The sequence below is a fragment of the Octodon degus genome, unplaced genomic scaffold (assembly GCF_000260255.1).
Source record: "Octodon degus isolate 3935 unplaced genomic scaffold, OctDeg1.0 scaffold00167, whole genome shotgun sequence".
NCBI classification, from domain to species: Eukaryota; Metazoa; Chordata; class Mammalia; order Rodentia; family Octodontidae; genus Octodon; species Octodon degus.
In genome coordinates, this window is record NW_004524743.1 from 306,307 (window position 1) to 319,422 (window position 13,116).

Genomic DNA, 13,116 nt, shown 5'->3' on the forward strand with positions numbered 1-13,116 from the left:
GGTGGCTTATAGAATACAACTTGAGTGATTTCTTCTTTAGTTCTCCTAGGAATGGTACATAGTACCATTTTGGCTTGGTTAGGAGATAAATTAACTCATTGCATCCTCTGGTGGAACCTTATGGAGAAGGACGATATCTGGAGAGTATCATTACCAGGGCAATTATTAGATATGTGAGTGTCTTAATGGAGTTGACCACATGAGTGCCTGTCCACAAGCAGAAAGGAAATCAGTTGTGCTGCTGGCTGTGGGAGGTTACTAGCAGTAGTGCTCAGAGATATGCAGATCATCTTTTTTTGCTTATAATGTGTTTTCAAGTATGTTAGATATAGACTACTTTGCATTCCTTTCTCTTAATTTGATAATTTTCTACTGTTATGGTTTGTGTTTAGATGTCACCCCAAAGCCTCTTGCAGTCATTAGATGGGGCTTTTTCAGAGATGACTGAATCTGGAGTGTGTGATTGTTTCGTGTTGCAATCCTAGGATTAAGGGTGCTAAAATTAAGGGTGGGTGATTACTAAGTCAGTCACTGATTGGTTTGCCACCACATTAATACCAGTAGCCTGGGTAAGATATAAGGGATGGAAAGAGCTGTGTTCATCCTTTCTTGCTTTGCTACCTATTGCCCACCATGAACTGTTTCATCTCTGTGATGCCCCTCTTCCATGCCACACTGCCTTGCAACCAGCCAGTTATGGACTGAGACTCCTACAGACTGTGAACTAAATAACCCTTCCTTCCTTTTAACTTTGGATGTTGAGTATTTTGTCTTAGCAACAAGAGAAAAGTAACTAAGACAGAATCCGGTGCCAGAGAAGTGAGGGCATTTCTATGACTGTATCTGACCATATGGTTTAGGAATCTTTGGAGCTGACTTGTGAGAGGGGGAATAGTTAGAGAATGTTTAGAAATGCTAGTTGGAAAAAATAGAGCTGGAATGCCTGAGGCTATACTTGATGGTACATTCTGTTCAAAGCTCAAGACCCGAATATTTAAAGAAGTGCTACCTGAATTCAGCAAAATAACCCAATAGTCCAATAGTCCATAATAGTGGTGAGCTATCAGCAGAACTGGCAATTCTCAGAAGTTGTTGACTTGAGCCTTTTACAGCATTACTAACTTCAAAAAAGTGTAAATATTTTTTAAACAAGTGTAAATAAAGGACCAGTTTTGTTGTTGGAAAAAAAAAGGTACTACCTGTAAAGACTAGGCTTGTGGGATTTCTGCTGGAAAGGACTACATAGGCTGTTGTAGTACAATGTGTGTTGTGCCTTAACAGAAAGTTTCTCTGCATTTTGCTCATGACCAGAGATTTTTCCCAAGACTAATACCAAGGCCAGTGGACTCCTTAATCTTATAGAAGAATTTTGAAACCAGTTTAATGTTCAGGTGGAAGCATGGCTACTGTTGGGGGATTTTAACCAGATTTATGTTGAAAATATATATCAAAGAGCCCAGGAGAATGACTTGAAATGTGAATTTCGCCAGAAAGAAAGCCATGCGTAAAGCAGTGAACTGCAAAGACAGAGCAGAGGAAGTCTTGATTGCTGAGGAGAAACAGAACAGAAAAGATCGGGGCTGGGAACATAGCTCAGAAGAATAAGCACCTGCCTGGCAAACACAAGGCCCTAAGTTCAATCCCCAGTATAAAAAAAAGAATATAAAAGATAGTCTGAGGACATAACTTGAAACGGCAAGATTCCAGTCTTTGTAAACTGAAAGTTGCAAATATGAAAGACTTTGCTTTGAGAAGAGAGCCCCAGGCACCATGTTCCAGAATGGTGGTGGCCTAGGGAAATTGTTCCCCAGGAATGGGTTCATAGGCACTCTCCCTCTACACCCAAGAGAGAGGGAACCCTGGTCACTACTTCAGCTGGCAGCAGCCCATGGCATCATCTGCATGGTACTGGTTTTAGGCACATGCAGAGTGCAGGAGTTGTAGGGTCAGAAAGTTTCCATCTAGATTTCAGAAGAAGGCTCAGAAGTCAGGCAGTGTGTCCCTGAGGGGGGATTGTGTGAAGCTGTGCATTCAAAACCCAAGATGCAGTGAAGACCCCAGAAGTTTGGAGAAGCCAGGAACGTGGCAGTGGTGGTGTGGCAGGGCTACCTGAGCCCTTTGGAGTTCACAACTTGCCACAGATTACTTTGGATGCTGGATATGGAGTTGCAGGACTTAATGTTTGCCCTGGTGGATAGTTGCTTTGCTTTGCTTTGTTCCCATTTCTTTGCATTTTCTCCTCTCTGTACTGCTAATGTTTATTTTGTGCCATTGCATGTTGGATGTGTTCAAGTTTCTTCATTTATGTAGGGTCTTGAAGCTAAAAGTTTGCCTTAAATCTCAAAGGAGACTTGGGACTTGAACTTTTCAGCAATGCTGAAACTGTTAGGACTTTGGCAACTCCTACAGATGGACTAAATTCCTTTTGTATAATGGATATACATGAGCCTTTGTGGGGCCAGGGTGGAATATTAGAGCTTGTGTCTAGATGTCCCCTCAAAACCTCATGCAGTCATTAGGTGGGGCTGTTTCAGAGGTGGCTGAATCTAGAGTGTGTGATTGATTCAGGGTATAATGGTAGAATTAAGGGTACTATGATTAAGGGTCAGTGATTACCAAATTAGTCACTGTTTGGTTTGGCACTGCTCTAATCCTGCTAGCCTGGATAAGATTTTAGGAATAGAAAGAGTTGTGCTCATTCCTTGTTGCTTTGCTACTTTCTGCCCACCATGAACTGTTTCTCTCCTGTGCTTGCCCATCTGCCATGCTACCTTGCCTTGGATTCAGCCGATTATGGACTGAACATTTTACACATTGAGTTAAATAAACCTTTCCTCCTTTAACTTTGGGTGTTGGGTACTTTGTCTAAGCAATGAGAGAAATAACTAACATATCAGCTGTGTATGTTATGTTTTGAATCAAAGGTGAGGTTACCCCTTTCCAAAGGAATGCTGTTTCACAATCAGCCGGTTAAAGCAGCCCTTGTTGAAATTTATGCTGCAGGTGCATTGTGCTGTTTGTTCTCTTTTTTAAATTAGAGTATATTTGTGATACATAATAAATACATTTATTATGGAGAATGTATTATCCTTCTGCATCTTATTTCACTTACCATTATGTTCTCAGGGTACGTCCATTTGCCTTCAAATGACTCAAATGTATCTTTTATGGCTAAGTACTACTCTATTGTGTATATATGCCACATTTTCTTTATCCATTCATCTGTTCTTCTTTTTGAACCTATTAGATGAGTAGTCATTTAAAAATGTTATTGCTTTTAAATTGATCACTTCGTATATTGTAGTGTGAGGTAAATTGATATATACTGACACAGTAAGGTCTGTCTAGCTAGTTAAAGATTCATATTTCACTGAATGAAAATGACATAATTGGCCTAGAAATTTAAATTCACACTATTTTAAAATATGTTTTGTGTGGTCATTAACATTTTATAAAAGCAGAAGTACAGTGAGTAAACAAGCATGACTTTAATTCCACTAGTTATCAGAATTATGTACTTAAAAATAAGTGATCATTTTTATGTGTTTTCACATAATAAAACATGTTAATGAGAATAGTTACTATGAGTAATGGCATAGTTGAGTCATTCTTTTTTTTTGTATTTTAGGGAAGGGTCTACAGGGTGTTCAGGATCTCACTACTACATCGGACTCATAGTGATCGGCCTGTTTACAGCCTCCCAAGAGCAGGGATTACAGGCGCGCGCCACCACACCCAGTCTCAATCGCCCTCTTAGTGTGCCCCAGGGGCAAGGCCAGCATGGCAGGCCCGGGGATCGAACCCCCGGCCCCTGTGCCTGCTTGCAGGCGCTTTGATCTACTGAGCTATATGGCTGGCCCTTGAGTTATTCTTTTTTTAAAATTTTTTTATTTTTTTACCATAATTTTATTGATAAACAAATAGCAATGAGACAGTTTCAAATCAAATTGGTAGGACAGTTTCAGTAATTAATACATTGCATACCTTGAGTCATTCTTAATGGGGGTAGTTCCACTATTCCTATCCAAACCTTTGGGGATATTTAACAGTGTCTACTGATATTTTGCTTGTTATGAGTGGGAGTAGTTTGCTAGTGACATCTGGTATATAAAGCCTTCAGTGCATAGAGCAATATCCCCTGCACCCTTACAAATAGCTTCCTGGCCCCAAATCATAATGCTAGAGTTGAATGACTTTAGTATAATGAAACTAAATCACCCATTGGTAGTATTCAATTTGGTATCCTCTTTTGTAACTTATGATAGTAAAATTAATACATGTTCATGACAGGAATTTAAAGTATGTGACATAGAGGGCTGAGGAGATAGCTCAGTAGAATAAGCACTTTCCTGGCAAGCACAAGGACCTGAGTTCAACCCCCGATTCTGCCATAAAAAAATTAAAATAAAATAATAAAGTATTTGACTTAGAAAGTAGAACATTCCTAAAGTTCTAGCACAGAAGTAACTACTTGTAGGGATTTCTTCCAGACTTTTTTATGAGGATATTAATATATATATAAGTATTAATTTTTAAGTAGAAAAGGCATAGCAGTACACATGCCTTTCTGTAACTTGCTGTTTTTAGTTGGTCATTGTGCTATGTTAAAACCTATACTATCCTACTGTATAGCTATCCTGCTGGATAGATGCACTATAAATTTACCTTGCCAACTTCCTATGACTAATATTTGGTGTTTTTCATTGTTGTTTGTTTTGAATCCAAGGCCTTACACATGCTAGGCAAGCACTCTACCATTGAGCTATTCCCGAACTGAATAAATGGGCATTTTATAATGTCACATTATAATAATTAGCATTGCAGTAAGTGTATTTATGTGTAAATATATTTATCCTTGAGTGTCTCTATAGGATAATTTTGTTTTTGTCATTATTTTCTAGAATACTTCTGGGAAAGGCTGAGGTGCTAGGGATCAAACCTGGAGTCTTGTGCATCCTTGACTAGCATTCTGCCACAAAGAATACTTTTGAAAGAGAATTTCTATGTAAATTGGTAATGATCATTTTAAAAATTGAGAACTGGTGCGGGGGAGATAGCTCGGTCGCATAAGTGCCTGCCTGGCAAGCGTAATGTCCCAAGTTCTATCCCTACTACTGCATGCCATGCCAGCCCCATGTCATGCCAGCCCCAAAAGTGGACAAGGTGGTGCACGTCTGTAATCCCAGCACTACGGAGCCTGAGACAGGAGGATCACTGTGAACTATGAGTCTGAACTGTATAGCAAGACCCTGTATCAAAAAAATAAATACATAAAATATAAAAATAAAAATTGAGAACTGTCATGTTTCCCTCTAAAACTCTGATAGAGACTTTTTTGAAAGTAGTTGAATGGCACATAAAAAGAGCTGTATTTGTAGGGCTGTAGCACAAAGGAAATAGTTGAAAATATGTCAAAACCAAAAATTTGTTCTTAAACATTTTAAGTAAATTTAAATGTCTAACAATGAGGCAGACCAAATAGCTTAGTGGATTGAAGCACAGCCATGCTGGCCCGGCCCCTGGGGTGTGCTGAGATGGCAATGGAGTCTGGACATGGTGGTGCATACCTGTAATCCCAGCTCTTGGGAAACTGTAAACAGGCAGATCACTACAAATCTGATCTAGTAGTGAGACCCTGAACACCTGTAGACCCTTCCATGAAATTAAAAAAAAATCTAGCAGTGGCCAGATACTTAAATAAATCATGCTGTGACCATATGGACCCCCCTTTTTTTTGGTGAAACTGGGGATAGAACTCAGGCCCTTGTGCTTGCCAGGGAAGCGCATATTCTACTGAGCCATCTCTCCCGGCCCCCTGGACCCTTTTGAATTCTTCAAGACTTTATGGCTGATTGAAGAAGCAGAAGTCATAACTGTTCATTTACTATGGTTAATGCTGTATATGAAATATACATTCTGGTAACAAATAGTGGAGAAAGCAATATGTAAGGAAAATGAACTGGAATAGTAGAATGACAGGGTGTTTTTTTCCTCTAAACTGTATATTGTATTACTTTCAGAATTAAGGAAATATTCCTAAAAATGATTTCTCAAGATCAGATGTTAACTGATGTGCAAGAGATGAGCTCAGATTTCAGTCTAGAAGTCAGCATTTGCCTGAGACAGAACAAAACAAATCTCTCACCCGTTCTCAACACGTTTTCCATGTACCCTTATGCATTTTAATGATTAAAGAGTAAAATAATGATTAGTGTGAGTCTTTAATTTACTTGGCCTCATCCAAGGAAAGCAGCCCCAAGAGTCTTAGCATAGATATTAAATTCCAGCCAGCATTCTGGAATATACTACCAGGGAGAAAAGAAGATTGTGTGGCAATAGCTTTTTTCTCTAGGCACCTAATGTAGTTAAATATTATAAAGCATTCACATCTCTTTTGTAATGGGGTGACCTTTTATGTGTAGGTAAGGCAACATGATATTAAAGGCCATTTCATATTTATCAAAATAAAGCAAATCTACTGTGGCCAGAATAATCTGGTTACTTTAAACATTAAAAGAAATGTTTAATATCTTAAAGTTTCATTTCAGATTGAATTTCAGACATTTCTAGGAGCCATTGCCAGAAATTCATGTTAGTCTTGTACTATACTTGAATGAAATTGGTATAATTTAGGAAATTTTGCTTTGATCTTAATTTAAAAAAAAATTGCCTGAGAAGTTTGAAAAGCACATTTTTTAAGCCTTGAACCAGAAAACAACAAAAGAATGCAGTATCCACAGGGAGAATTGATTGTCTTCTTAGGAATGTTGTTTTTTCCTTCTTTCTCTCTCTTTTTTCGGGGATCGAACTCAGGACTTTATGCTTGCCAGGCAGGTGCTTATGCTGGTGAGCTATCTCCCCAGCCTTCCTTCTTCTCTTCCTTGACATGACTTGAATGATGTTTTTGAGTGTGGACTTTTAATAATACTAGTACCTCAGTTGACTGAGATGAGAACTATTTCTCATCTGATAGTAAGTGCTGTTGGCAGACACCTGGTCAAGGGCAGTTTTTGCAAGCATTTCTATTTCTTGGTCTGGCTATTATAAAAGAAGCTTTTCCAGGCCAGGCTTAGACTGTAATGGGGCAAGTCCCCTGTAATTGACTGTCTTGGCCTGGACCAGGTGACTTCCTTTCAGAAGTTTGGAGTGGAAGATCCAGCCTATATTTGTTCAAGGTACTGTTGAGTATATAATTCCTTGGAAGCCTTTTAAGCCCCTTTCCCCCATAGAAGTCCGTTTTTAGGGAGTGAATAGAAATTAGGCATTTGGCCCATGTTGGTATTCTAAAAGTTGGAAAGGTGCTTCAGTCAGCTTTTTCCCCCATACAAAATCCAAAATGTGACCAGGTAAAGTACTGAGCAGCATTCTGATGCCTTTGTAGGATTTTGTGTGAGTTTGTTCCTGCTGGTATGGCTGGGCTTTTGGACACTCAGTAAGTTTTCAATAGAGTTACTGTAGAATAATACTGCACCATATTAAGAATGCCTCAGTCAGTCCAACTTTGTATGGAGGCCTTTCCATGTTCTACCTCCTGATGTTGCTTAAGAAAAGCCTTTATTTTTGGGGGGGGAGCACGGTGGTGGAACCAGGGATTGAACTCAGGCCCTTGCATTTGCCAGTTGCCAGGCAAGCACTTATTCGACTGAGCCAGCTCCCTGGCTTTTTTTTTTTTTTTTGGCAGAACCGGGGATTGAACTCAGGCCCTTATACTTGCCAGGGAAGTGCTTATACTACTGAGCCATCTCCCTGGCCCCAAATGAAGGACCATTTTGTATCTGAACATTCAAAACAGTTAGGATAGGTGTACAGCTACTTTCTCTTAATTCAATGAATAGAAAGATTTGTACTAATAGTGTTTGGACAGGATATCATGTCTGCATCTTGTACTATGAATAACCACTAAGAAGATAACAATATGCAATGTATTAATTATTGAAACTGTCCTACTAATCTGTTTTGAAACTGTCTCATTGCTATTTGTTTCTCAATAAAATTATTTTTTAAAAAAGGAAAGGCTGTTTCCTCTCGCTAGCTAGATAACACTGCATGATTTATTTTTTTTACCCTTTTATCCTTTTTTCAACAATTCAAATAATAGGTTCAGGTTTTGTTTTTCTCCCTGTGGTTTCATCTGTCAAGTTCTATGCTAAGTAATGTTTTTCAAGTAAAAGTGCTTCCAACAGTAAGAGCATCTTCTCTCTTGTAGCTCAATAGTAGCATATCAGCCTGCTGGAGACAACAGTCATACTTTCGATGTTACAGCCATGTTCAAGTCTATTGGGATCTTCCTTGGGATCTTCAGTGGATCTTTTGCAATGGGTGCTGCTACTGGAGTGGTGACAGCTTTGATATCCTTTTTTGTGTGTTTAACCAGATGAAGTAGTTGAATGTTATAATTCAGGGTCTCTCCTATTTATCGTATAATTATTAACCTTGTAACCAAGTACTTGGTCTGAAAACATGAAACAATACATTTTCATTGTTTTGCCCTAAAACTTTCACTGTAAGAATCTAATTAAACACAGGAATCCCTTGAAGATGAAGTGTAAGGTTGTAGATTAAACAGATATAAAGGTAGGTATATTCCAAAGAGCCTCTGGGTGTTCTGTGCTGCTGGTCAGCTTGGTAGTCTTCTGCTGTTTTTGGTAAGACGAACAGGAAATTTGTGTGGCGATGCCACATGGACAGAATATATAGTTCTCTGGTGAGGACATAGTGGAATTCATCCTGGCTGTCCTAAGTTTCGCCTTTGTTCTGTAGAGCTCTTGGCTGGGAGCCCAGAAGACCTGGATTATAATCCTGCTACTGCTACCAGTTAGCTGTGAGAAGTACTGGGCAAGCCATTCTTATATTCATTCAAAAGTCATTTCCTACTTGGCTGTATGTCCCAGATGCTATGCTCTGAGTATCACAGATTAACAAGACAAGTGGTACCTGGCTTCCCGCAGCTTCCAGTGTTGTGGTAGACCAAACAAAGTAGATGTTTTAACTCTTCACCTCCTTGCATCTCAGTGTAGGAAAGTAGGAAATTTAAATGGACCAGTACTAGATGATCAGTAAAGCTTTTCCAGCTAGAAAACTTCTAAAATAAATGCATGCTTTTTTTCAAGGATTGACGTCTCAGTTTGGTATATTTTAGCTTTGTGCTACAAAAGACTTCTACCATGGCTTTTTTTTTTTCTTTTTTCAGAACCAGGGATTGAACTCAGGCCCTTGCGCTTGCCAGGGAAGCGCTTATTCTACTGAGCCATCTCTCTGGCCCCCTACCATGGCTTTTTGTAGGTGAACTGAGGCATACATATATGCAGTAAAAGAATTGTAAAGAAGAAGCCATGGAAATAATATCTCTTTCCACCTACAGGTTCCTTGAAGTCAGGAAGTATATCTTGCTCATTTGGTTGTAGTAGGTAATTACTGGAGTGGCTCGAGATTCTATTCTGTGATTTGTTACAACTTGCCATGTGCCCTCTCATTGTCAACAAATACATGTTTTTTTACTAAAACAAGTGAGTGAAGTACCTCAGTTAGTTCATCATGGAATGAAGGGTCCACATCACAGATGTGTTAGAGGATTAAGTAAATATGAAATCTCAGGGAATTGCATGCTTTCATAAATATAAATTGCTATAATTATGGAATATGTCTTGCTTTGGGCTACAAATAGAGTGGTGTTTTGTGTATCCAATCTGTTGGCTTCATCTCTGCCTGTTCTTTTTGTAGGGAGCAGCATTAAAGAATGAACCCAGGGCCTTTGCACTGAGCTGCATCCCTAGCCTTTTTACCTTTTATTTTGAGACCAAGTCCACATAAGTTGCTCAGGCTGGACTTGTTTTTATTTATATGTTCCTTGGTCTTTAGTTGTTGAGACAAGGTCTCACTGTATATTCCAGGGTGGCTTTCAATTCATTGTTAGTCTAGTCTGGCCTCAAACTCATGGAGATCCTGCTGCTTCTGCCTACTGAGTGCTGGAGTTACAGGCTTGCACTGCCATGCCTGGCATGGCTTTGAACTCCTATCTCAGCCTCCCCCAGTGCTGGGATTCCAGGAGTGCATGGCGGTGCTGGGCTCTATCCTGTGTACTTTCTGGCTAGGTATGTGATACCCATAAAGCAGCAGGAGCAGTAAAGCTGTGAGGCTTCCTTATTGATGGGACGATCGCTTATTCCTCAGTAAGATACTTATTTTAAAGGTTTCTTGATATTGGTGTTTCATTGTTTTGTAGCTTCTGTGCTGAGAGGCTAGAAAATCCTTTGCTTGCTTTCTTGGTTGCCTTGCTTTGGCCATTATTTTTCTAGTCGCACTTCAGGATCCCAAGATCTTGTTACCAAGCTTAACAGTCTCACGTCACAAAGTTCACCAAGTTGCGGGAGTTCCAGTTGTTGGAGACCGGCTTGTTTTTCCTGATGTCCTGGAGCACCTTCCTTTTGGCTGAAGCATGGGGCTTCACAGGTGGGTTCCTTTCTCCTCTGGGCTGTGAGTGCTGGAAGGGAATGCCTTAGTGGGCCACATCTTCTCCAAGTAGATTAGTTCCTTTCGTGTTTGAATGAACGTGTTATGGTTGGGATTTAGGCTGTCATTTTAGAATGTAAAAAGGAAGATTTTCAATGTAAGCAGTTCCTCAGAAAAGTCAAAGTTAATGAAAATGTCACTACTATCCACATAAGCTACTTCCGTAAAATAAGAACCTCAGCATGAAAGAGGGGAGCCACCTCAAGATGTGAACCTGGGATTTCTTGTCTTTGTAGGTGTGGTTGCAGTACTGTTTTGTGGCATAACACAAGCACATTATACATACAATAATTTATCCACAGAGTCTCAGCATAGAACTAAACAGGTAAGACAGACTTTAGTTTGTAAGTAAAATTTTCACTCTCTCAGTGAAATGGAAGCTTTTTAAAAAAAAATTAAAGAATAACCTTTGATCTGGTCAAGGTTCTGTCTAGTCTTGTTTTGACTGTAGAATTGGATGGAGATGGGTTAGCTGCACAGCTAGGGGTTATTGCTGTGTGTTTCCAATAACCAGTTAGTTAGCTTCTTCATCTCTTGCTGTTTCCTAATCTCCGCTTTCAAAATGAGTGTTAGAGCCAAGTGTGGTGGCACATGCCTGTAATCCCAGCACTCAGGAGGCTGAGGCAGGAGGATTGTTGGAAGTCAGAGGCTAGCTGGGGCTCCACAGTGAGCGCAAGGCCAGCCTGAAAGACATAGTAAAACCCTGTCTCAAAAAGACAGAAAATAATACTGATAAAATAAAAAGAAGTGTCAGGGCGCTCACTTTAGCTTGACCAGAGTTGTGACAACGTGAAGCTGGGAACATGCCCTCCTCGTCTGGTGAGATCTCCTGAGCCATGCAGAGAATAGTGATCTCCTTCAGTGTCCACTCAGGCCCTGCAAAGCTGCTCTGTGCCAGTGGACAGGTACTGAATTGTCCTGGTACAGGGTACTTGGAAAAAACTAGAACAGGGTGTACTGTCTGGTGTAGAGATAGGTGCATGCTTGATATGCTTAGTGGTGAGAACTAGAGGTGTTCAGTTTTTTATGTATTTATTTTTTATGTATTTAGTACAGGGTCTACAGGGTCTCACTACGTAGATCGGACTGGACTCGTAGTGATTCTCCTGTTTTCAGCCTCCCAAGCACTGGGATTACAGGTGTGCACCACCACGCCCAGTCTCAATCAGCATCTCAGTGCGCCCCGGGGGTGGGGCTAGCAAGCATGTCGGGGATCGAATCCCGGCCTCTGTACTGTACCTAAGCAGGTGCTTTAGTGCACTGAGCTATCTGGCCAGCCCTTTAGCGGTATTCAGTTTTGCCAGATGGTCTGAAATAGAGAAATGAGTGTGGAAAGGCCAAATTGTAAACTAGGCTCAGTAGTTCCTTTTCTCTTTGTCCTGAGCTGCAGATTTAGTTTTTTTTTCTTTTCAAAGTTTTATTGATAAACATATAGCAATGAGACAGTTTCAAATCAAATCGAAAGTACAGTTTCAACAAATAATACACTGCATACATTCTTCTCAGTGGTTAATTGCCGTACAAGATGCAGACTTGTGATCCTACTTACAAACACCATTAGAAAAAATCATTCTATTCATTAAGAGAATGCAACTATATATCTATCCCAACCACTTTGAATACACAGATACAAAATGGACATTCATAGTTATACCCCAATTTTTTTTAAGTTCCGTTGTTGAATATTATAGGTGTGTAAACTCAGCAAAATATTCTAAAAGAGTACAGAAGCCCATAATATCATTCGGTTTTCTGTTTAAGGGGCAATGTCAGAAATTATTGACCTGAGTCCCCCACAGCTCAACATAACAACATGGCTTTACTTCCTATATTTCATCTTCATACTTTTCTACTGGATGGTTAAGCAGATTTAGTTTTGAACTGTGCTTTCCTCAATTGTTCAGAAGGAAATTAGGCTCCCCTTCGTGAGCATGTGTATCAGGGTTGCCAATCCTTTTTGCAAATCAGTTCAGTGCACTAAGCATAAAGAAGAAAACCAGAGGGGTTCAGCTTTTTCTAGGTAGCAAGGTGTGATGTACACAACCCACAGGGTAAGAGCTTCCAGTCCTGGCGTGGATATGAAGCTTATATACATAAAACCAACACTGGGACTAATAACAATCCTAGCTTGTGTGCTTTGGATTCCCTGTCATATAACACATCAGGCAGTGTGCTGGGAAACGGCTTGAGTCTTAAGAACTTAGATTGCTATCATAGAGGAAGTGTTAGGCGTACAAAGATGGGAAAGGTTTGAAAAGACTGAAGGGAAACAGGATAAACGCAAGAATAAAAAGACAGTGAAGTACATAAAAGAGGTTGACACTCTGTGGCTTGTAGGCCACATTGGCCCTTGCTGGCTTATGAGTTCAGAGTGGTTTTTTACATTTTCAAATGATAGAGAAAAAATCAGGAGAGTATATTTATGAACTATGAAAGTTAAATAGAATTCAAATTTTAGTGTCCATTAATAAATTTTCCCTTGCACATAGCCATGCTCGTTTTTTAAATGTATAGCCCATAGCTGCTTTTGTACTACACTGGCAGAGTTGAATAGTACAGCTTCTGCATCTCTTTCTTTTTTATTTCTTTTTATTTTTTATTTTTTTA

General features: G+C 39.7%; 1 protein-coding gene across 2 annotated transcripts in view; it reads left to right on the forward strand.

Moving 5' to 3' along the window:
• Slc9a6 (solute carrier family 9 member A6) overlaps positions 1-13,116 on the forward strand; it is a 63,333-nt gene that overhangs the window by 20,904 nt on the left and 29,313 nt on the right. For both annotated transcript variants that reach the window (XM_023703275.1, XM_023703274.1), the window contains 3 exons: positions 8,207-8,348; positions 10,344-10,449; positions 10,746-10,834. In XM_023703275.1, the coding sequence (XP_023559043.1) occupies positions 8,207-8,348; positions 10,344-10,449; positions 10,746-10,834 (337 nt within the window). The remainder of the gene's footprint in view (positions 1-8,206; positions 8,349-10,343; positions 10,450-10,745; positions 10,835-13,116) is intronic.